The 22,621-nt window shown below is 40.7% G+C and overlaps 2 protein-coding genes across 2 annotated transcripts in view; one reads left to right on the top strand and one right to left on the bottom strand.

Annotated features, from left to right (window-relative positions):
- Positions 1–19,561, top strand: part of TBCD (tubulin folding cofactor D) — a 108,308-nt gene extending 88,747 nt beyond the window's left edge. Inside the window, exons 31-39 of the mRNA XM_003211411.3 lie at positions 1,068–1,226; positions 1,937–2,075; positions 6,952–7,073; positions 7,971–8,048; positions 13,176–13,265; positions 14,116–14,203; positions 15,621–15,730; positions 17,855–17,939; positions 19,173–19,561. Of these exons, the coding sequence (XP_003211459.2) occupies positions 1,068–1,226; positions 1,937–2,075; positions 6,952–7,073; positions 7,971–8,048; positions 13,176–13,265; positions 14,116–14,203; positions 15,621–15,730; positions 17,855–17,939; positions 19,173–19,187 (886 nt within the window). The 3' untranslated portion in view covers positions 19,188–19,561. The remainder of the gene's footprint in view (positions 1–1,067; positions 1,227–1,936; positions 2,076–6,951; positions 7,074–7,970; positions 8,049–13,175; positions 13,266–14,115; positions 14,204–15,620; positions 15,731–17,854; positions 17,940–19,172) is intronic.
- Positions 18,983–22,621, bottom strand: part of B3GNTL1 (UDP-GlcNAc:betaGal beta-1,3-N-acetylglucosaminyltransferase like 1) — a 106,820-nt gene continuing 103,181 nt past the window's right edge. Inside the window, exons 10-11 of the mRNA XM_019621602.2 lie at positions 21,050–21,138; positions 18,983–20,024 (exon numbers count right to left, since the gene is read on the bottom strand). Of these exons, the coding sequence (XP_019477147.1) occupies positions 21,058–21,138 (81 nt within the window). The 3' untranslated portion in view covers positions 18,983–20,024; positions 21,050–21,057. The remainder of the gene's footprint in view (positions 20,025–21,049; positions 21,139–22,621) is intronic.

Here is a 22,621-nt window from a genome sequence, read left to right as displayed (position 1 = left end):
CTTAAATAGGATGGGAATTCACCCACTTACACAGAGCACTGCATCACTGGACTGGAATGTGGTGAAATGTGAAAATGAATTTGTTTTCATTTCTGTCATCTTTACCGAATTATTAACAAGGAAATACATCAAAAACAAAATTTACACTGAGATTCAGGTTTTTGATTTCATGAGTATTTGTTCATGTTCCTAATAGTGAATGCAATTTTTAAGTACAGCTTGAGGTGAAGCAAGATAGATGATGGTTTATGGACAGAGCATGCCCATGTTGGCTGAACAGCTACATGATTTCTAGATTTAAAACCAAGTGAATGACTGTTAGTTGGTGAATCAGACACGTGGAAGGAAAATGGTGGATTCTAGGAAGGCAGTACTCAGCCAATGCCCGTTGTCCAGGGGTTTCCTCCTGTTGGACTTATGCAGAAATTATTGCATCAAACTTAAAAGAGAATCCTTCCAGCTTGATTAAAAGAGAGAGAATCACATTTACTTGGTGTTGTAGGTCTCGCTGTAGCTGAAAGAGTTCTAGTTCTTTCTGATGTCTTAGTTTTTCTTTTGAAGGCGTAAAGCACCTTGTAGAACACAATTTCATAGCAGAGAGTTTAATTATGGATGCAGGCTAATTGGGATTCAGTTAAATAACTAACCAGAGCTGAATCCTCATGTGGAACAGAAAATTTGGGAATAGACCTCGTCTACTGGTATGTCTGCAGTTTTTTACTTGAGAATGTGCTTTTCCCAAGGTTCCTGTTCTATTTCCATCTGAAATGTTCATTCAGTCCATAAAGCACCATTGTATTTTCTCAGATGAAAGGTGATATGTGAACATCAAATGCTGTGTAACGTTAGAGTCATGGCATTTTTTGATTGATACATGGTAAACAGATCTCTAAATATTCTGTCACCATTTTGATTTCTTAAATCATCTGCATATTCATTACAAAGCATTAAACCAGACTTCTTTCTATATTGATATGATTTTGATATTGTTGCAGTGATTTCAATACACATTCTACTCATTATATATGATGAATTGTTCTCTCTCTCTCTCTTTTTATTTTTTATAGCTGCAAACAGATTATGTGTTGGCTGGCCCAACAATCAGCTGAAAAAATTGATAAGTTTCGAGCTCATGCAGGATCTGTGTTCCTTACTCTGTTACACTTTGACAGTCCTCCAGTTCCACACATACCTCATCGAGAAGAACTGGAGAGGATATTTCCAAGGTAGTAGATTGAAGAAGCTTTCCTAAATCAGTGGAAATAAAATGTTTGTTTTATTGGGGAATATTTGGTGCTGTTTGTCAGAATTTCATTGAAGTGCTCAATGAATACATCTAAGCATACAAAACAGACCCACAAAAAAGAACTTGTGGCATAAGTGTCTGTGAAAACCATGATTTCATAAGGAGAGAAGGTGTTTATGGAAATGCTGCTGAAGTCTTCCTCTGGATCAGCTCCAGTAATTTCTGAACCCACTGGCCAGTTTCATGGTAGATTAGGGATGGTAAGGGTCATGTCTGCAGGAATAGTTTGGTTGTGAGGAACTTTCAGAGATCAAGTCCAACTGTTTGAGCACTTCAGGACTAACCAAAAATGGAAGCATGTTATAAAGGGCGTTATTCAAATGTCTCTTAAGCACTGTAAGAAAGAGTAGTTGCTTTTTTAGCATAGAGAAAAGTGCTTTGGAAAAGGAAACTGTGGTTCAAATCCTGTATCTGAAACAGGACATGGAGTTGAACAGTGCTTTGCTTTACTGGCTGTGACTGTAGTCTTGGTGTTTATTTTCCTCATATAGCAATGATTGATTTGGGGTTTTTAGGTAACTCAGAGACTTTCTTCACTGATGTTGCTTGAAGATGAGGAACTATCATAGCACTGCATGGAGATGGAAGTACACATAGACAAAATTATTTTTTCCTCTTCCCTTTCCTCAGGTCAGAGGCAGAAACTCTAAACTGGAATGCTGCATCAGAAGCTTTCCCTCGAATCACCCAGCTCTTAGGTTTGCCTGCATACCAATACTATGTGCTTTTGGGTCTCTCGGTGTCTGTTGGTGGATTAACAGAGACAACGGTAAGAAAGTAGAGTGGCTTCCCTGTTTGGTAGGAGGATGTACTTAGTTAATGCCTGCTTTTAACCCTTGTTAAAAATATCCTTTAAGTATTTAGGATATTAATTATTGGTTGTCAGTATGTGTTCACTGCATGTTTAGAAAATACAGTTTTTGTTTTGATGTGATTGCTTGAGAAGTGCCACTGAGGTAGCAAGAAGTGCATTACGAAGAACTGCCTGTCATTCCAATGTCAAACTGCACCTCTGAGCTTCACAATCTCTACTTCATTCTTCTGAGCACAAACTTCTTCCTTATCACTGGTTTTGGTACTCCGTCATGCTGCCACAATCTTCGAGACTTCAGTTTATCCTTCTGTCCTTCTCCTACAGTTTGTGTTATTTTCAAAATTATTTTGAAGTATTTGGCTTGAAGCATTTCTGTTACTTGGTTTAGCTGGACATATACTGCATATGAGAACAATATATTGCAGTAAGGGCACGATTCTATACACACTGCAGAGAAATAATGATCAGCAACAGAATATTTTGGTCTGTCAGTTAAACCTTTCAATTGCAGAAGTCCTCTAGGAGCTGATGGTGGTCTGAAGCAGCAGTCAGCATGCAGTCAGTGTTTGAGTGTTCCTAAATCAAAGTGCAGTCTGTAAATAAGTACACTGGAGGAGTGGAGGTGGCAGGAAATGCAGTTTTTGTTGAGAGAACAGCTCCTGCTGCTCACAGGAGGAGGAGGTCATCATTCTGTTGTCTCCTGTGGCTGCCACTTCTCAGGCTTACCATGACTGTTTGGAGTACATCCCAGTGATGGGGTTTGCCTGGTGCCATAGGTTTTGAATTTGTGATCCAAAGATTTCCATATCCCTGGGGGTTTCATGGAGCTGAGGATCTGGTATCTGCAACATCATGTACTTAAGGCAATTTTGACAATTCTGATGTTTCTAAAATGTCAACTAATTAGATAGAAATGGCTATTTTTGAAAGTTTGAAAACATATGTTTATTGGCTGGTGAGAATAATTAGTGGATAGACAATGTAACTCTTAGCAGATCTTTATAATAGCAGATGTGTGCATGGAATTCAGCTTGCAGTCAAACAGCTAATTACTGGAGGCTCCACCAAAACCAAAGTTATTCTTGTAAGCATAAAAGGGGAGGAAAGTGGTGGGGGAGCAGACAGTCTGACTGCTACCAAGGTCAGACGAAAATTCTTATTCAACATTCTATTTTTTTTCTTTAAGTTCAGTTTCTGCTCAGTTTTGTGAAGTACCAACACTCGGGTGCTGGTAGCAGCCCTGCCTGCTGCCATCCGTCAGTGTATTTTAGGGGAACCTCCTGTGCTTCTTTCAAAACTGCAATTTTGAAATGTTAACTTTCTGTGACCCTGTGCTCATCCTTAGCACTGAGGCCTTGTTCTGGTTCAGATATTCTCAGGGGGTTTGGCTCTGGAAACAAAGTGACCTCATTCTTTTTTTTGAGCCAAACAGAAGAGCAGGAGAAGCTGGAAGTGCATGCTATTTACACTTGGGATTAAACAGTGTGTGGTGTTTTGCATTCAATACTTAAAATGTGATGTATAAATTAGAATCGATGACTCTTATAATGACTTGTTTGAAACGATTCCATCAATGCCAGCAGTGATCTTTGTTGAATATCCAGGGACTCATTTAAAACATAAATTGACAATTTGAAGAGCTGTTCCTATTAAATCCATATGAAAGAAGCAAATTTAAAAACCTTAGGTAAAAGGAAAGGATTATTCAGGTATGTGTTCTGCAGTACTGCGTTCTGCAACCACTTCTTTCTTCCCTCTCTCACTTAAGAAAACTGTGTACACAAATGCACACATGGATATAAAAGTTAGAAAGTTCAGCTTTCTCGTATGCTGCATGACCACAGGCTTTTAGATTTGCCTTTACGTCTCCTCAGGGTGTTAGTGGAAGATGGCTGTGCTGTAGTTCAGTGGTCACTGGCCTTTCTTCTGTAGTTAAAAATTGCCCAGCAGTACATTTAGTGAGAGCAGTTCTTTACATTTGCTGAGATGTCTCAGAGTGGAGTGTCTCAGAGCCATTGTGGTTGCTGAAAGCATTCCAACTTGAGCATTTCAAGTGAGGAGGAAAAACAGAAGGTGTTGTTCCCTTCAGCATTCAGCAGCACTGCTGTGTGCACTTCCTGTGTAAAAGCATCCTCCATAGTTGTATATATGGCCTGCAGTGATGTGTGTTTCTTACAGCTGCATAAATATCCTCCCAGGACACAAGGATATGAGCTGAGCAGCAGTGTTCTTTCTGTAGGTCACAACTGCTGTAGTTTCAGGGGTTGGGGTGTAATTTCATGATTCTTGAACCACATGGCATGCAAAATTTTGTCTGGTGATTCTACTCCCCCCCCATACAAACTGCAGAGTGTTTCTGGTTTGGGGTACAGTTTGGAGAAAACATTATTAGACTTTGATCAGATATGTCAGTTGGGACAAATGAAAATATTGGGACATTTGTAGATGAAACAGCGAGAACAGCATCCAGTTCTAAACCACCTGGTTATGGTGGGTTGATGCATGTTGCATTTGAATGAACAGCCTGAGATGTCACTTTCCTAAGTGACAGCTCTCCAGCAAAATACACTAAGAGTCATTTCTGGCATCTTCTTTTACAAAGAAAGAAATAGTGCGAGTTGTTATATTCCCACTTTTCTCAAAACATCCCTGACTTCAGCCTTAGTTATTGCCCTCCAAAGACTTGGTGAATTAAAAGGAGCGTTCTGAGTTGAATGAAGGAGACACAGTTTTGCTTGTGCTAAAGCTTGAATGATGTGCAGTGGTTTTTTTGTTACTGGGAAAACAGACCACTGCAGTGCTGTACATTTGTCAGGGTTAGAAATGATCCCAAACCAGTGTTACTGAGAGCTGCCATCGTGCCTTCCACACGTGCTACAGGAATGTTTGCACTTTCTCTGTAGGCCTTTCTCTGTTTCAGTGCTTCTTTGAAGGCTGAAGCTTTTAGCAGCCATCTGTAGATAAAAACGCTGCTTTTGTGGAAGCTCTTCCTGTAGTTTCTCACTTGCCTTCTGTCTGTGCTGAGGTAGGTGCAGAAGGCTGAATGCTTTCCGGTTCTGCTGTTCTCCCCTCTCTCTGAAGCCACACTTTTGGCCTCTGTGCAGATGCTTTTTTCTTTTCTTATGTTCTGGAGTTGCTGTGTATTTCAATTATGGTACTGGATGCCTGTTGAGATACCAGGGCCTCTAAGGAGACTGGGCTTAGGTGCAAGACCTTTAGGGCATGTCTCCAGAACGTCTTCAGTGCTGTATCATCCTTTTTCAACGTGCCACACAGAGAGCTTTATCAGGTCTGGCCAAGATAGGAATGCAAGGAATCACAGCCCTTCTGGGGATCAGGCATCTGTAGAGCTGACAGGCAGCTGAGGTTCCAATGTTCAGCTGTAAATCAAATGTCTGAGCCCATTTCCTTTGAACAAATCCACCCAGCCATTGCCTCAGGACTATTTTCAGAAGTATTGTACTTCAGTTTTACAGCAAGCTGATTGGGAAGTGTTTTTGTGACAGTTTATTTAGATGCTTTATTTATCCTGAGCTGTCTGTGCTTCTCCCCTTGCTGTAGCTGCACTTCTTAAGGGCCTCACTCATACTTTTCCCCTGGTTCCAACATTAAAATCCATGGTTTTACCACCAAATGAAGGTCCCTGTGCTTCATTACCTCCTGTCGGCTGAAGTGATGGCAGAGTTGGGCCTTGGCAAACCCTGTTCTGCTGTGTTTGTAAGAACAAGGTTATTGTCAGGGCTCCTCTGGAGTTCCTGCCCAATGCTGTCTGAGTTCCAACCCATTCACTTGCTGATTTCCCCTCCCACTCCTCATGCAACCCCGGGGAAAGGTGTGCATTTGCCATAGTGTGAATTCTGTGTTGTGCCAGTGAGGAAAAATTCTGGGGATGTTCTCTGTAAGTCCTCGTGAGCTTTGGGGTGGTGGCTCAGGTGCTCTTTGAAGGCTGTCTGAATTAAAAAAGAAGCATTCATTTGAGGAGGAAATAGGGATGTACCTTGTAGATAAAGTGTTAGCTCATTGTGTTAAGGTTTCATTGGTCTGCACTGTCTATTTGAAAAAAAAAAACCCACCTGGTTTTAAATCTGCTGAGCAGTAGTGGTCTGTCCACACCTTTACTTTGGTATGGCTTTATCTTCTTTCTGCAGTTTTCCTGGTTACCCTGCTGTGTCTCAGTTCCGCACAGCCTCCAAATGGTCCACATGTAGGTGTGCCCTTTTCTTTTGTATAGAACAAATAGCTGAAGTAGCATCCTGTGCAACGTTCCAGGTGAGGACCCTGAAGTTTAATTGCAAATAGTCACACAGCTGAACCTTAAACACAGCACTGAAACCTCCACCTGCTGCTGCTCTGAACTGGCCGATTCCCATCTGAACTTAAACCAGGTGTCCTTATTTCTGAGGTGGCTTTAGTTTTTAACTGAGTTTACTTCTGGCTTGTGTGCCCTGCTGGAGAACACTGTGAGAGCTCACTGCACTTTTCAGTCACATCAGCTTGTTCAATAAATGTTACCCCTCAAACTTCTTGCTTCAAACTGACAGAGCCATAAGTCTAGCATTATCTAAAGTACAGCAGGATGCTGATAGTGCTATAGGGATGTTTTATTTTGAAAGAAAGAAAATAAGGGATCTTTAATGTGGACTTTTTTGCTACAATGGCAAAACTTACGAAGGGTTAGAAAACCCACTTTGAACAGGGATTGATGAAAGCAAAATACAATCTTCCTGTCAAATGTTGGCACAGAATGTATGCGCTGTCAGAAGAGCAGCACAGGTGCACAGCACAGCAGGTCGTTCCCTGAGCCCTTGTTCTGAGCTTTCTTCTGCTGCAGCTCAGGTACTCTGCACAGAGCCTTTTTGACTACATGAAGAAAATCCAGAACGATCCCAGCGCCATGGAGGGCTTCTGTGAGACACTGCTGAAGGTCTTTGAGGACAACCTGCGGAACGACCGGTAACTTTGCTTGGTTTCTGTATTTGAACACAACCATTTGAAGTTGGATGCAGAGAAAAACTTTTTCCACTGTGCCTGAAGCACGTAAACCTGCTTTAATATCTTTGTTTGGTACAGCATACCTTTCTAAAGCTTGTAACAAAGAAGTGTTGGTAGAACGTTTTGCATTTGCTGTAGTTTAATATGAGGCACAATGTTTCAGCATAATGTTTTTTCTGTAGTGGGGTTATACACTGCTGCGTGCTGTGCAGTGCAGTCTGTGTTTTATTTTGGTCGTGGTCTTTTCACGTACACCTGAGGTATAATCATGATGTGAAGATTCTCCTTTACAGGTGATTCTTGCTGGCAGTTTATTTCTCTAAGCCTGACGTACCAAACATGTATAATAGGAGATATTCCTTAGGAAGAGAAAAACAAACAACATGGCTGTCAGCAGAATTTTAGGTTGTATTTATAGTAATTTTGTTCTTTTTGCAACTGCTGAAATAGAATCCGTGACTATAGATTTTTCCAACTGGCACATTGTGTGTTGGCTTATTTGATAAGAGGGCTTTGTGGCTTCTGATACGTTTGATGGAAAATGTTAGATACTAGAACTTGTCTGTATTTTTTCTACTACTTTTAACTCTGTTTTCAGGACCCTGCCAGTTTAAACCAGGCATTTTGTTAATTAGCTCTTTTTCCTTTTGGCTGCAGGAGCATGTCCCCCTCTCAGCCAAGGAGGATGATTTAGCCAACACACAGAAGTTACCAAGCAACCCTCCTCTGTGCAAATTAGAGTTCTAATTTAAAGATGTAGGCAGATAGGAAGTTTCTTTCTTTGCATCTAATTAAAAATAGCATATATATGTATGCCAAGAAGTTTATTTACATTGGTAAATTCTTTTCTTTCATCAGGGTGTCTGTGCCCCTCCTGACAATGCTGGACCAAATGCTGGCAAACGGCTGTTTTGATATATTTACCATGCAGGGGAAGTAAGTTGCTGCAAGTCTTCTTTGTTTGTTTTGCACTGTGCAATGGGGCTCTTAAATCTTATGCTGCTGCTGAACGTTGCTGTGGGTGTGAGTGCATGGGAGTCTGTGTAGATATATGGGTGTAATGCATAAATGGCAGCTGTGATAAATTTTGGACCAGATAGCCTCAAAAGGGTCTTAGTAAAATCTTTGACTCTCATACCAGTGTAGAAGTTGGTTATTGGTTCATTGTTTAACAACCAGTTGATCAAATTCACTTTGCTTCTTTCACCTGGCAGGCTCAGGCCAGCATCAGAGCCCTTTTCCAGCATCCTAAATAGCAGTGTTTTGTAGTATGTTCTTCACTGTGTTGGGAGCCTTTAGCAGTGACAGAATTCTGTTGTGGTGCTGCAAAATAGAATGCCTGCTGCCTATTGCTTCCAAAGCCTTACTGCTTTTCTTAATGTAACTCCAAAGAAGTTAACCAAGATTCTAGTAGGAAAAATAAGACAACAGTGTCCCAGCTTTTCCATGCGGTGTTCTGCTTCTGGAAAGTATTTAGATCAGGAATGGATAAATGTGAGTAAGGTACTCCAGTGTGACATTGTGTGATTTTGCAGATGTTTCAGAAAAGAATGATTTTAATTTCAATAATATTAAAATGTTTTCCACAAACTCTCCTGAGCAGCATGTTGGCACATCTGCAGATACATGTGCGGAGCAATACAACGTGTATGCTGCCCTCATAGATTTGGATCTGCTGATTTGAGACTGATTTAAGCAGATACATTTGAAATTATTTTGTCATATAAAAAGTTCTAATTGAATCTACTCTTGTTTTCAAGACTGTATTTAGATAATCTGCCTTAATTCTGGCAGTACCTTTTTGAATAAGAGTTTACAATTCATCAAATATTCAGAGACAGAATGAGCATTGCAGTTGGGTTTGGTAATCATCCATGATCTGAAACGTGCAGGTCCTGGTGTTCTATGCTGGGTAGGACAGTGGGTTGTGGTGTAAACCCCAGGTACAGACTGCCTCCCACATGGCTCACAAACAGAAATGTGTGGTAGGATTATTGCTACTCACTGCTGTGTCAGTGAGACAGAGTCAGCCCCGTGGTGCCGCTCTCATTCTTAGTTAAAAGGTTTGAAATTGAGTGCAGGAGGATTAGTGGGGTTGGGAGAGGTTTTGAAGTTGATCCAAATGAATTTGATTCCAGTTTGATGGTGAAACACAAAAAGTAAAAAATTATTTATTACAGCCCAGTGGATCATTCTGATGGAAAGGAAATGAATGTTGGAACGGAGGGCATGAATTGCAGGAAATAATTACCATATAAAAGGCTGCCCCTAAGGAAATCTGGAGATAGTAAGAGTTAGAGAATTTAGCTCCTGCACGTGATGATTTCTTGGTGATAGGTTACCCTGTGGTCAGAGGTGGTAATCACGAACTGTGTGCACTTCACTGAGAGCCAGGCGAGCCTGCAGTGCTGGGCTTTGCTGTGCTCTAAAAGAGCCTCTGTGCAGTGTAGTTCGCCATTCAGCTGGGCCCAGAATTGTACTGAGTACAGTGTCTGCATTTTCTTACTTAGGCGTGTGCCATTTGGCTGCAGTTACGGGATGAAGAAATGCACATCCTGGCTCTGAGGCCTTTGCTGCTGGCTGACACCTTCTTCTTTTTGCATAGAGCATGAACAAATGTGACTTCTGGGTCTGGATTCTTGAGTGGGACCAATTACCCACTTTTCTCAAGAACCGTGCCGTGAAAGTGCAGAAACAATGCAAAATGAGCCTGACATTTCATTCTGCTTTGTGGCATGGAAGGCCAACTGGTGCATTTGGCTATGGGTACTTTTATATAATGTCATCCTGGCTCCCATTTCTTCCCTTTTCTGCATTTTTTTTCCAGTTGTGCTGAGTGGAGTGCAAGGGAATTGAGGCTGTAGGTTGGCCTGCACCAGCTCTGTGCTTACACCAGCTGCTTAATAGTTAACTGCCACTTGATGAGAAGTAGTACTTACAGGTGCATTTTGAGACGTTGTGCAGTACAGTGGACATTTAAAATGATAATAATAGTTAAACATTAGCAACCCAAAGCAGGTAAGGTTGTACATGGCTGAATTGCACCAGGATTGGTGGCTGTTGGCTGGATCCCTTTGCTGCTCACTGGGAGCTCAGTGCACAGCTGAAGCAAAAGTGCCACACGGTGTCAGCCCCGCCTCACAGAGGGGTTTTCCTGCCCCCTCACACCACAGTTTATGAAGTCCAGAATGCACAGCTGTACCTTTTTCTGCCATAGCTCCTATATGGACCTCGCTGTGTTGTGACAGCCTGCTGTGTGCAGCAGGGCAGGTGGGCCTCCGGGGGGTTTCTCCTCTTACTGCATTGTGAGTGCCTATGGTTACAGTGACTGTGGGATCCGTGGTTGTACTGCTGGGCTCCTTTCTATGCCAGGGCCCTGCTGGACCTTGCAGGGACTAGAAGTCACAGTAAGCCTGGCTGGTGGTTGAAAATGAACCAGCTTCAGTGCCACTCAGTTAATCAGAAGGCCATCAGCTTTGTTGCTGTGCTTGGCTTAGCTTGATGCTGCGCTGAGTCGTTTGCCTGCTGTTTCTCAGGCTGTTACTTCTCTCTCATCCTGCACATCCAGCAGCAGAGGTTCCTCTCCTGCACTTGGCTGCAATGTTTGGGGTTGCTTTCAGCACGCAGTAGTCAGCGTTGTGCTCACAAATGGTGCCAAAATGAGGAGAGTGGTTGTGGATGTCCCATCCCTGGAGGTGTTCAAGGCCAGGTTGGATGGGGCCCTGGGCAGCCTGGTCTGCTATTAAATGTGGAGGTTGGTGGCCCTGCCTGAAGCAGGGGGTTGGAGATTCGTGATCCTTGAGGTCCCTTCTAGCCCAAGCCATTCTGTGAATGACCAGTTCCCTGCTGGTGGTAGGATGAGGAATAGGGAGAGGATGTCCCCACTGACTGCACACTGATGATTTCTATGTATTACATGTTTCTGTGAGTTGTACCAGAAGTAGCTACACGCTTAGTGCCCAATAAACCATGGTGCAAAGGAGCAGGGCAGCAGCTGTCCTCTGGTTTCACTGGCACCCAGCTGATGTCCCAGGCCTTCCTGCATTGCCACGTGTGCCCAGCTGACGCTGTGGAAAGGTGCACACACTGATGCCTTTCCCCAGATGCAGACTCTGTTTCTGCTGGCACTGTGACCACACAGGAGAAGGAATTTTCTCAATTTCCTTTAAGGAGGCCAAGCTATTGGAGTCATCTGAGATCATACGTGAGTTAGGTGTAGTTATTACAAACGAAATTGGCAAATGACAGCGCATCTGTTTTAAACACCAAATGCTGCACATAAGGCTACGTGTACTAAATTTATTCCAGATGCTCTTGTTCCATTGGTCTCTTTGTTGCTGTACTCTGCTGCGATGTGCACGTTGTTGAACCAATTTAAAATCTCACCTAATTCACTGTCACAGCTGTTCTGTGCTGAAAGCCAGGCATGTATTGCAGGTATTGTAGTTAGCTGTCCACACAATGTCTCTGTGTAATCGTAGGGGAGTGGGAGGAAGGGCAATTCCATCAAGGTAGGAAAAAAGCCTGTCTTAAGAAAGCAGATGCTCTCCCCCTCATCCAGAGGGACAAACCAATGTCTGTAGACACACAGACTCATTCAGAGCGATGCCTTTCTGGTAAGGTGTCTCATATGCAATTACTTTTGGCACATTTCTTAGTTCTCAGAATGTAGAAACAGTGCTGATGTGGCCAAGGGCAATGGATGGCAGGGAATTCGCCCTTTCAGCATCCAGTGGGAGTATTTTAACTCAGCCTTGCTGAGGCCACGTAGTTCTGAAAGCCACTATCAGCTCTAAAAACTTGTGTTGCCTCGGTGCCAACTTTGTAAATGTGTCAGCTTTTCTCTTTGTGTGCTTTTCAGGGCAATATTCAGACTGTTCTTTAGCTTCATGGGTCCATGGTTTGTTGTTCAGTTTTTTAACCAGGTCCATACTTGCCATTGTATGCCAGAATTTTGCTAAGATATATTTTTTATTTAAGTAAAAAATACGTTGTTCCTGTCTGGAAAACTACATGTAACAAGGCTCAGTCACTTAACGTCACTCCTCTAACCATCTTATTTTCTTGTTTTAAATGTACTGTTATTCAACACATTAGATTATACAGCACTTTTGAATAGTTTATATCCACAGTTTTGAATCATAGTAGCAGAAAATAAATGCTAGGACTGCTGCTTTACCAACACAGTACAGTGGGATTTGCAGGCTATGCCATCTAGAAGTCACTGTGTTCAGTAGCCAAAGATGAAATAGATTTGTTGGTTTTTTGTTTTTTTTTTTTTGTGCATCTATTGCACTTCAGCTTTGAGTGCAGTGAGTAAAAGATTAAATAATTTGTATTGAAATAAAAGTAATATTCCCTCTTTGCTTTTCTCTAATAGGTCCTTGAAATAACACTAACAATACTTGTGTTTGTATGAGTGTCTGGGAAAGAGCTGTGAGAATTACATTTCCCAGACTGTGTAGAAAAATAAAAAGAATTTGCTCACTCTATTTAAAGATGGCTTCATGGCTGGTACACCGAGCAGAACTGGAAGCCCAGTGTTTAATTACCTTGTCTGGAATCTCTAAAGGAATCTGGGCTTAAAGACTGGTAGAGTATTTAAGAACAGAGTTTATCCCCTTTTGTGCACAGTTTGGTTAAGGCCTTCGGGGACCACCAGGGCACCGCAGTGCTACGTGGAGCACTTCACGTGTTACAGAATATTGTAATTCCTGGCTCAGTGCTTCTGATCATACGGTGCATTGCTGTAAGCACAAGCCCGTGTGCACCGAATGATTGTGAGAAACGTAATTCACTCCTCAGCATGCAGGTACTGTAATTCATATTAATTTCTTCACTTCCATTAAAAAATAATAAGTTGCCTAGTAATGTGGTAGTGGCCAAACTGCTGTGTGTTTAGCAAAAGCCCACCTCAGGCAGGGTGTGCTGCTGTGCAAGGAGCTGCAAACAGCTCTGGGCAGTGTCTTTCTTCTCTTTTGAATGTTAATTTGTCATCTTTACAATCATTAAATGTATTTGAAATTCTGTGGCAATCCATTTCTCATCCTTTTCTCTTTCCAGCCATCCGTTTCCAGTGAAGTTACTTCACCTTTGTAAAGAAGAGATCAAAAGATCCAAAGACATCCGGAAACTTCGCTCCAGCATAGGAGTGTGAGTCACAGTCAGACAAACAAAGCACATCTTTTGTCTGCTCGTGCTGATGAAAATGTAACTACAGTAGGCACCAGATGGAGTAAGGATGTAAATGAAAAATGCATGCAGATACATGGGATAAGTTAAGTGGTTGGTCAAACGCTTGTGAAGGATCAGAAAAGTATTAGCTGCTCTTAAAGTGTTGCTTTTGAAGATGTGAGTCATTTCCTTATTGCTCGTGGAGCTCAATTCAGCTGCTGCCAATGGAAGGTACCTATAATTGAGTAGATCTCACAGGTACACCAGAAATGGCTGAAAACACCAGCAGAATTATTACCTGGCTTTAGGGGAAAAAAACCACCCAGTTCAGATAGCAAAGAGATGAAACCAAAACTGGGTGAGGGGACAAAAAGACAAAATGCTGCAGGGCTGAATGAATGTTCAGTGGTAGAATTGACTTCAATTTCATTTCTTTATTGACAATATTTTAAGACTGCAAGAAGGCCTAAAATGAAAAGGAATCCATGTCTTTGTCTTTCACTCTTACCTCCATGTGAGAGAGTTTAATTCAAGATCTGAGTTTTTGTGTGAAGACTTTGGGGCTGCCTTCAGTAGCTTTAAGTATCACAGTTGTATTTGGCATAAATGTGTGGCATCTCAGTAACCCTTAAGAATTTCAGTGCACTCCCTCTCAGTGTTTGCTTTCCCACAGCACTTATATCAGCTGAGATCCTGGGGGCAGCAATGCTTCATTCTCTCCCTGTGTTGTTTCTTTTAATATACCTTCATTCTGATCCTCAAAATGTACTTTTACAGTTACAGCATGAACAAATATCACTTCAGATCTGTATTTTCCTATGTTTTTCAGATTTTGTGGCCTGATTCAATTTCAAGGAGATATGAGAGAGAAAGTTTTGTTTCAGCTGCTTCTCCTCCTTTGCCATCCATTTCCTGTGGTAAGTCTTGAAGAAATTGCATAGTATCAATTACATTGCTTTAATGTATATGAAGTTTAAAAATAAAATTAAGAATGTTGCTTTAATGCTCTTCGAAGAGACAGTGCTGTAATACCAGGTTTTATGTCTCAGGGGTCTGTTCTCTGTGTGCTGCAGATTAAGTAACTGAAACAGGGCTCAAAAAATGAGCTACTGCTTCTGAGGATGTGCAGGAGAGAATTGTATGTGGGACAACATTACAGCCATTAGAATTGGTTGGGTTTTGGTTTTTTTTTTTTTGACCCTGTAAAGTTTTTGGGAGAACATGAGGTCCATTGTACCAGATGTGGCAGCCCAGACTGGTGGCTGCTGTGGCAACTGAACCCAGTAATGAGCTTCCAATGGTGCTGGTGTTCAGGGCTTCATCTGGGAATGCTGGCAGGAGTGCTGTGAGGAGGGGCAGCTTCAGCCCTCAGGTAGTGCAGGAGAAGCAGGGGCTGTCAGATGTAATTGCAAGGGCACATAAAAATGTGGAAACCAGTGAGATATTAGAGTGGTTTGAGAAAGCACTGCATGCCCTGGTTTCTGGCCAATACAAACCTGCACTGTTTATTTTAGCACTGATTCCGTTTGTGTTCAGGGCAAAACAATATGGTGCTCAACAAAGCTGGATGCTTTGGAGTTTTGGTCCAAACATTTCCATGCTGTGTTCCCTTGCTACAGGAAGAGAACTTTGCAGGAGGGGCAGTGTAAGAACTGAAGATGAACCATTTCATGTTTACATCATAATATATTTATCTTTTTATAGAGAAGTCGATTTAAATTGGCACCACTGCTCAGGAAATAAGCCTATAATTTCTTTGCCTCTCTTTAGTTACCATCAGGCTTTCTTAAAAAAAAAAAAATAAAAAAAATCAGAATTTGTTCCTGTTACAGTTTTGCAGTCTTCCATGTAGTGCCTTTCCATGCACTGTATCTCAGGTACCAGCCTTCCTTGCTTTTTCTTTGTGTATCACATGGCAACTGAACAGTGCTCTGGGAAAAAAACTTGGGTAACTGCTGCTGGATGCTGGAGTCTAAAAACTAATGTTACTTGCATCATCATCTGTCTCCAAACAGCTTTTTAGAGTTTCACTGGCTTACAGTCTTTGGGGTAAGGAACGTGACTTCTTTGTAGTCCTACAGCAGCCAGCACTGGGGCAGACTTTTGCTCAGTGAATCATTTCAAGTAAAGAAATGTTCCCGTTAGGCTGTTCTTAACATTTGAGTTTACTCCTTGTGAGGGACAGGTCTGAAAAGCAAATGTTTTCCAAAAGGTACTTCTGTGACCCTCCTCCCTTCTTCCTCAGCCAGCACCAGTATGAATGGAAATGCCTGCTGGCTCTTCCCTGCAGCACTCTGGATACTTTACTAAAGCTTCCTCTGCCTCTTCCTGTAGATACGGAAAACAACAGCCAGTCAAGTTTATGAAATGCTGATAACCTACAGTGAAATAATTGATCCTGCCATTATAGACGAGGTGATGGCCATCCTCAGCGATAGTAACTGGTGAGTTTGTTCTCAGATAGTAATAACAGCTGAAATAGATTTTGTACCACTGAAGTTGAAAGAAAGACATCCACACCTTTAAAGACTGGAGGTAAGGAAGCTGCACTGACCAATACCTGAGTGATAGGTATTCAATTCTGGCAGCATTTTGGAAGAGAAAGGATTGGTGCGAGCTGTAAAGAGCAATTAACTGAAATGTCATTGCTCAAATTTCATCTGAGCTCACGTTGCCCACACTGCCTCAGAGTAATATAGGAGAAGGTGTTTTGAAGAATATCAAGAATGTATGTCATACATATTATTATATCAACTGTTTTTTTTTTCTTCAGTGATATTTCTTGGGAATAAATGTTTTGAGAACAAGCACACCTTAATGCTGCAGTTTGCATGCTTACATTATTGAACTCGTCTTTAATTTCCAGCTTGTTTCTGCATTTGAGCTTAAGTAACGTATTTGGGAAAAGAAATTAATGTCTGCTATTGCCAGGGGTGGCTGCTTCATATTTCCCTGAGATTTCAGTGTAGCAGTGACAAGTTTGGAAGAACTGGTTATTACTGGCTGTTCTGCTTATTTGCTCAACTACATGTTGATGTGTAATGTTCTGCCTAGGCTGATTCAGTGCTTGCTTAGGAAATCCAAATTAAGAGCAGGCTTTCTCAGCAGTCTAAACTTCAGCTGCTACAGAAATAATTGGTTAACAGAAACAATTGATAAGGGTTAGGTTGCTGCTGCTTACAGTTGCAAGATTAGAAGTGGAACACACCAAACTGCTACAGAAAAAAAAGCAGCAGTGTGGAGCTGCTGACCAAAACAAAGCAGTGAACTTCATACAGATATTTCAGAAAAAATGCTCTATTTTCACCTTGCCCCTTTTAAGCTGTGATTGCCTGCCTGCTTTATTCCCTGTCACAATATATCCCTTGCACTGAGATTAAAGATGAAGAACTTACTTCAAATTAACATGATAAAACAAGTTTTAACTGTTTACAAAGGAAGATAGATGAAGTCATTGCTGAGTATCATAGAGAGCCCTTCTCAGTGCTAGAACACAGTAATTGCAGCAGTAAAATAAGCACTAACATCAGGAAGCCAAATGAGAACTAAATATTTGGGGAAGACAGAAGTTACTGGAATATGCATTGTTGTAACATTTTCTTTGTTAGAATTACAGAGAGTTAATCTTACAGTTGTACAATTCCAAGTTTAAACAATTACACTATAAATAATAACATTTTGCTCAGCTACAGGAAAGTTTCCAGTTTAGATGTGACACATGAGATGGTTTACTGGTGGGTCGTGGTAGGTCACCTTGATGGTTGGACAGATAATCCTGAAGGTCTTTTCCAACTTTGATGATTCTATAATCTTCAAGTGTCCAAATACATTTTTATACATATTATTCAGGTTACTTTTAATTAATTAACTTGTACTTTTGCTTTTTCTCTGTTGTTTTGGAATCGGTTTACTTGCTAAGAGTTAATTTTTCTAATCACTCATTTAGGCTTAAGAAAAGCAAACTGGATCTGCTGATTGAGCAGCATTTCAGTTATGTTGTAAAAAATGTATCTGTAGAAGAATGTCATGTTTGGATTTTTGGCATTTGGGGCTTTTTGTAACCACTGCTGAGGAAATTATCTTGTAAACGTTTTGTTATTTCTGTAACTTTTAAGAAGTTCTGCTAGCATTAGGTCTGGATTTTGAGTTCAGGAGAATGCTTCCCTGCATGGCAGCACGTTCTCCAAATCCAGTGACAGTTACATTCTTGATATGGTGTTTTCTAAATAAAAAGCAGCTATAAATGAATAAATTAATGAACTTTTAATCAAAAAGCTTTTATGAAGAAAGCTACTTTCTGAAATAAAAAAAGTCTAAAAGAATAATCTTAGGAGTTGAACTACTAACTGCCATCTCTGGAGGAGGTTGCTGAGTATTTATGGTTTATCTGGCTTACAATGGTGCCAAAAGCTTACATTTTTCTAAAAATGTAATGTAACAAGAACATCTAGTTTGAAATATACTTCAAAGAACAGACATGCATAGTGATAAATTAAAAAACGGATAGCTTACACAGCCAGCGTTGAGTTTCTGTTTTTGAAGTGATTGGAACTTGCTGCTTTGTGCAGGGAAGCTGAAGTAGCAGAGCTACGAGAGAAACGCAACCTCCTCTGTGACCTTCTGAAGGTGCCCAAACCACAGCTGGTAACCAAGGTAAGGTACAGCAGTGCTCCTGAGCTTCTGGGAAGAAGCACTATAATGATCAGTTGTTCCAGTAACTGAGGGCATTGGGTAAGTTCTGTGCAACAGATGTAGTTCTTCACAGGTTCATGAATGTAGGAATGTCCTCACAACTAACAACAGAGTGTATGGAATTGCTGAAAACTATTCTCTTAAGCCCTTCCAGTTTCATTTCTTGAAAGCATTCCAGAGCTGCAGTGTGACATCTTACTCAGACAAAATGCAAGAATGAAATAATACAGCACAGATGTTTCAAAAACTGTTCGACTGCCCTTTCTGGGGAAAAAAAAAGGGTAACAGTGTCCTACTCCATTTTAACAGCAAAATTATAATGTGTGCTGTTGGTGCAAATCACAGGACTCTAACAAAGAATATATTCTGGAAGTTAACACATTCATAAGAAGACAACAGATGAGGTGTAGATTTTTTTTTTTCCACTTTAATGCAGACAGTTTGGAATTGCCCATCCAGTTGGTATTTCTAGAAAGGCAGAACTTTCTGCTTTAATATCTGGAAGAGGTGGTTCTGTTCTGCTGGTGAGGCTCAAGTAAGCAAGATAAGTAACAAACATGGAAACGTAGTTAGGTCTTAGCAGGTTCATCTCAAGCACTAACTTACTGGATAACAACAGGAACTATTCCAGTTGTAGGTGATGAAATTCAGCATGGCAAAGCCCTTTTTCCTTTCTGAAATTACTCAGCAATGATAAAAGAGGGGATTTCTTTATGATAAGACACTGCTGTCAAATAGCATTACTAGTTGAAAGATTTCAAAGTTTCTTTAGCAGTGCATCAGTCTGGCAAGCAAATGCCAATGCTCAATACATTAAAAGCACAGAGCTGTTAGGGTATTGTGCATAGCCTATCCAGAGAACTTTCAGAGTTTGCTCTAAAAGTGACACTTAGTGAAGTTGAATGACTTGTTGCAGCTGTCCTCATGTCCTACCTGCAGCCAGCTGGTTCCCACACAGCAGCTCACGTATCCCGAGAAATATCAGCAGCAGAGAATGCCAAGCATTAGGAAAAGATGAATTAATTTTATTGAAATAAATAAACAATTATTCCTTTAAAAACCTGTACACAAATCAAATTTACTGACAGGTAGTTAAAAAATTTAACTTTACACTTCTACATTTTCTTCTGTTTAGCTTAATTAATTACATACACAACTGCACTGCTCCACCTCTTTTCTCTTTCTCTCTTGCAGAGTTCAGCAAAGTGAAGTTGCAGCGCTGGCTTCTGCTCTGTAAATTGAAGCTCTTGGTTCAGGTGCTGCTGTGGCATCTCAACACATTGGATTCTCAGCATCTCTGCAAAGTACACTGGTGAACAAAACAAGAGGCAGAAGTTGTCTTAAGGCACAGTGCAGATATGCCCACCCTGTGAGGGCAACAATTCATGATGTTGTCTTTTTCTTAATTCATTATCTGTAGCCACAAGATGGCAGTTTGTCTTCATAGCTTCATAGCTCTGTCCCAGCTGACCTGTTGGGTTTTAGTTGTTTTTTTTTCCCGTGTCAATGATTTACACTTCTCCAGTTCTGAATGGAGCCATTCAACCCACGCTTGCTGTTTACACATTAAATATTAAAACTGACTTACTGCATTACTCTTATAAAAGAATTTTTTTTGCTGGAGGTAAGAATGGCTATACTTACTGGTACTTCATCTTTAGGAGTGTTTGTATGTGCAGGTAAGTATACCATTCTTACATCATTTTCAAACAAAAAAAACTGTTTCACTTCAGCTAATGCCAAAGTGTTATTCAAGCAAATGTAGTAAACTAGCTTCAGGAACTGAAGTTTCATCTTTTTCATCTTTCCTTCACTACTGAGGGGAATCAGTACTTCAAGCAACTGGCAGGAATTCAGATTATTCCTTATGGACTATAAAATAAAATAATTGCAACATTTATCTTCAGTAACATTACTGTGATTGTGAGGCAGATGCACAGGTAACACACTGTTGTCATTACATCTGTTTTTTGATGGTTCTAGTGAATTCCACTCTCCTCACTCTTCAAATAGAACAGCAATCATGGACAGTAAATCTACACACACCTAGGAAAATTTGAAAGAAAGGAATATTTCAAGAGAAGCTGTAAAGTACCTGCTATCTTGTAGTGCAGGTGTTCATTTCCAAAACTACACTTGTGTCACTGCAAGATTTTTTTTCAAGAAATACTTTTCTTAATACTTTTGCAATACTTCTTAAAAAAGAAATGACATATTATGTTATTCAAAAAACTTCTTAACTGTACTTGCGACCTGGGCTGGCATATGAAATTCAGTGTAGATCTATGCATGGTATTCTCTAACTATTAAACAAATGAGTACTCAGTTCAAATACTGAGCTGCCCATGTGGCTCTGTTCAGCACAGCAGCTCTTCCAGGTGTCACCCACCCTGTTAGGTTGTCATTAAGAGCCTTATATAATGTACTATAAATTTTCATTTTGCTCTTGCAAAATTTTGCTGCATGAAAAATACAAGTTGTGTTGGCAGAACCTGCTAGTTAAAAAAAAATAAGGTCCAGTGAAAAATACATCTGCATGCAATAATCATGTGCCTGGCAAATGATGTTACACATACACCTACCTGCTTCTAACAGTCCTGAATCAGAGGATGCTGTACTTAACCTCAGTACTGGCTGTATGCAGAGCTTTACCTCTGTAGTGCCAGCTGTTGCTCTCAGTAGCAGGAAATGAAGCCAATAGCAGGGACAGGTTGAGGGCCCCAGACAATGTTTGACAGAAATCTCTCTTTACACTTCCATGTTTATAAGCTTTTCTTGATGCATTTTTAAGACTTCCCTATGGTAACAGTGCTCTTGTAGTCTTTTGGCCCATATTTGATGATTATTTCAATTAGAAGTACAATTTAACAAACAAAATTAGCTTGATAGGACAGTGCTGTGCAATAGTAAAATGAGTAAGTACCTCTGTAGTGGTGTTTTTTAGCACCTCCTTTGCAAAGGGCTACTAGGAATAAAATTAATAAAACACAAATTACTAAGAATTTCTAACACTGGTCTTCCTGCACGTGCTGATACAGGCATAACACACAGCTTTGATGTTGCTGCCTTACCTTTGCCTTTAGTTAAAGTGATAATAATCCATCCCTTCTTTCAAGTTCAGCATATTCAAGTTCATTTCAAATGCTCCTCCTGTCAAATCCTATGAGAGAGGGAAAAAACACAAAAAACAGACAAAAAACTAGACAAAAGGTATTTCAGGTTGTAACAGGCTTTGCTAGTTTGGTTCTATAGGCCACAGGGAAAAAAAAGTCCCATTTGCAGAGTTAAACATAAGTAGAACAAGGCTTAGAAATAGTGTATCTGCTCAAAAATAAGGCATATGTTGAGAAATTAGCATTCACGTTGGTATCTTTGGGGTTGTGGGTGGATGTTAGACAACTCATCATTCTAATGCACTGAAGTAGAACATGAGGACTACACTGAGAGCTCTGAAGATAAACATCTGCAACTCTGGGTATTTTGTTTTCCAGTGTAGGCATTTGCAGAGAACAGACCAAGGGAATGAGTTTGATACAACAGTGACTGTGTAGATTTTGACCAATGATTAGCTTGGCTGATGAAACAAACCTTTCATCAAGCAACTGAAATACTTTGCTTAGGTAAAGGTGTTTCCTTTTAAGCTGTCGTTACCTTAACTGAACAGGAACCTGGTAGCTTTGCTCCGTGAGTCATTTTTCAAGGCAGCAATACAGATCCTAACACAGCTGTGATGCCATTAAAAGAAAACATGCCAACATCAGTGTTTTTGACACTTCTGCGTTGGCCTTACCGAGTCCTACTTCAGGAATATCTCAGAAATGAATTAAACCTCACAAAACTACAGAAAACTTTGGTTTTTTGGATGGTCCAGAGTAGCAATATTGAAGTTGCACAACACCCTGCAGGTGTTTTGGACAGGAAGTTACAAAACTAGAGCCCAAACAAAACTGGAATTGAAGGAGGAGGAATGCTGGACTTAGACTAGAATAATTGGCTTCAATAAAATTGTTCTGCAACTTTCTATAAATCTGAGTTCAGAAATCAAGTTTTCTGACTTACATTCAGGACATTCAGCTTCCAGCTCATCTTGGACCCATCTGCTGAAATGCTTATAAAAATGCTCACTCAGCAGTAGGTGTTTCTTAGAAGCCTTCCATTCAAGGAGCACAAGGCCATCTCAATCAGCAGTCTGCCCAACTACAAAACAACCTGACCTGTTCCCTCCAGGCTGCTCCATAAATTTATATAGGAAACACTGCATATTTCAAAGCTTGGCTCAAACCAGCATGCTGTGCTCAGGCTCAAGGATTCCCTCCCTTCTCTCCTCTGCCAGTATCTTCTACCTGCAATGTTTCTCAGTTTTCATTGGCAATGCCCAAGTACACAAAGACAACATTATCTGATCCAGAACTTCAACAAAAACAAATCCACCACAGTCATAAAGTTTCTTGAGCACTGTTGCTTACAAACAATTAAAAGGAACAATGATAACAGCTAATGAATAACTTGGAGAAAGGCAGAAAAAGTCTGATGGCAGCAGATTTTTAAAGCAAGAGCTCCACTTTACCTATCTAAGCCATTGGTTACCTGAGTGATAAGGGCCTGAGTGTGAAAGATGTTGAGTATGGTTTTCTTTCTTTTTT

The sequence above is a fragment of the Meleagris gallopavo genome, chromosome 20, assembly GCF_000146605.3.
Source record: "Meleagris gallopavo isolate NT-WF06-2002-E0010 breed Aviagen turkey brand Nicholas breeding stock chromosome 20, Turkey_5.1, whole genome shotgun sequence".
Lineage (NCBI taxonomy): Eukaryota > Metazoa > Chordata > Aves > Galliformes > Phasianidae > Meleagris > Meleagris gallopavo.
The sequence above is the reverse complement of the archived record's forward strand: the minus strand, read 5'-3'. Positions and strand labels throughout refer to the sequence as shown.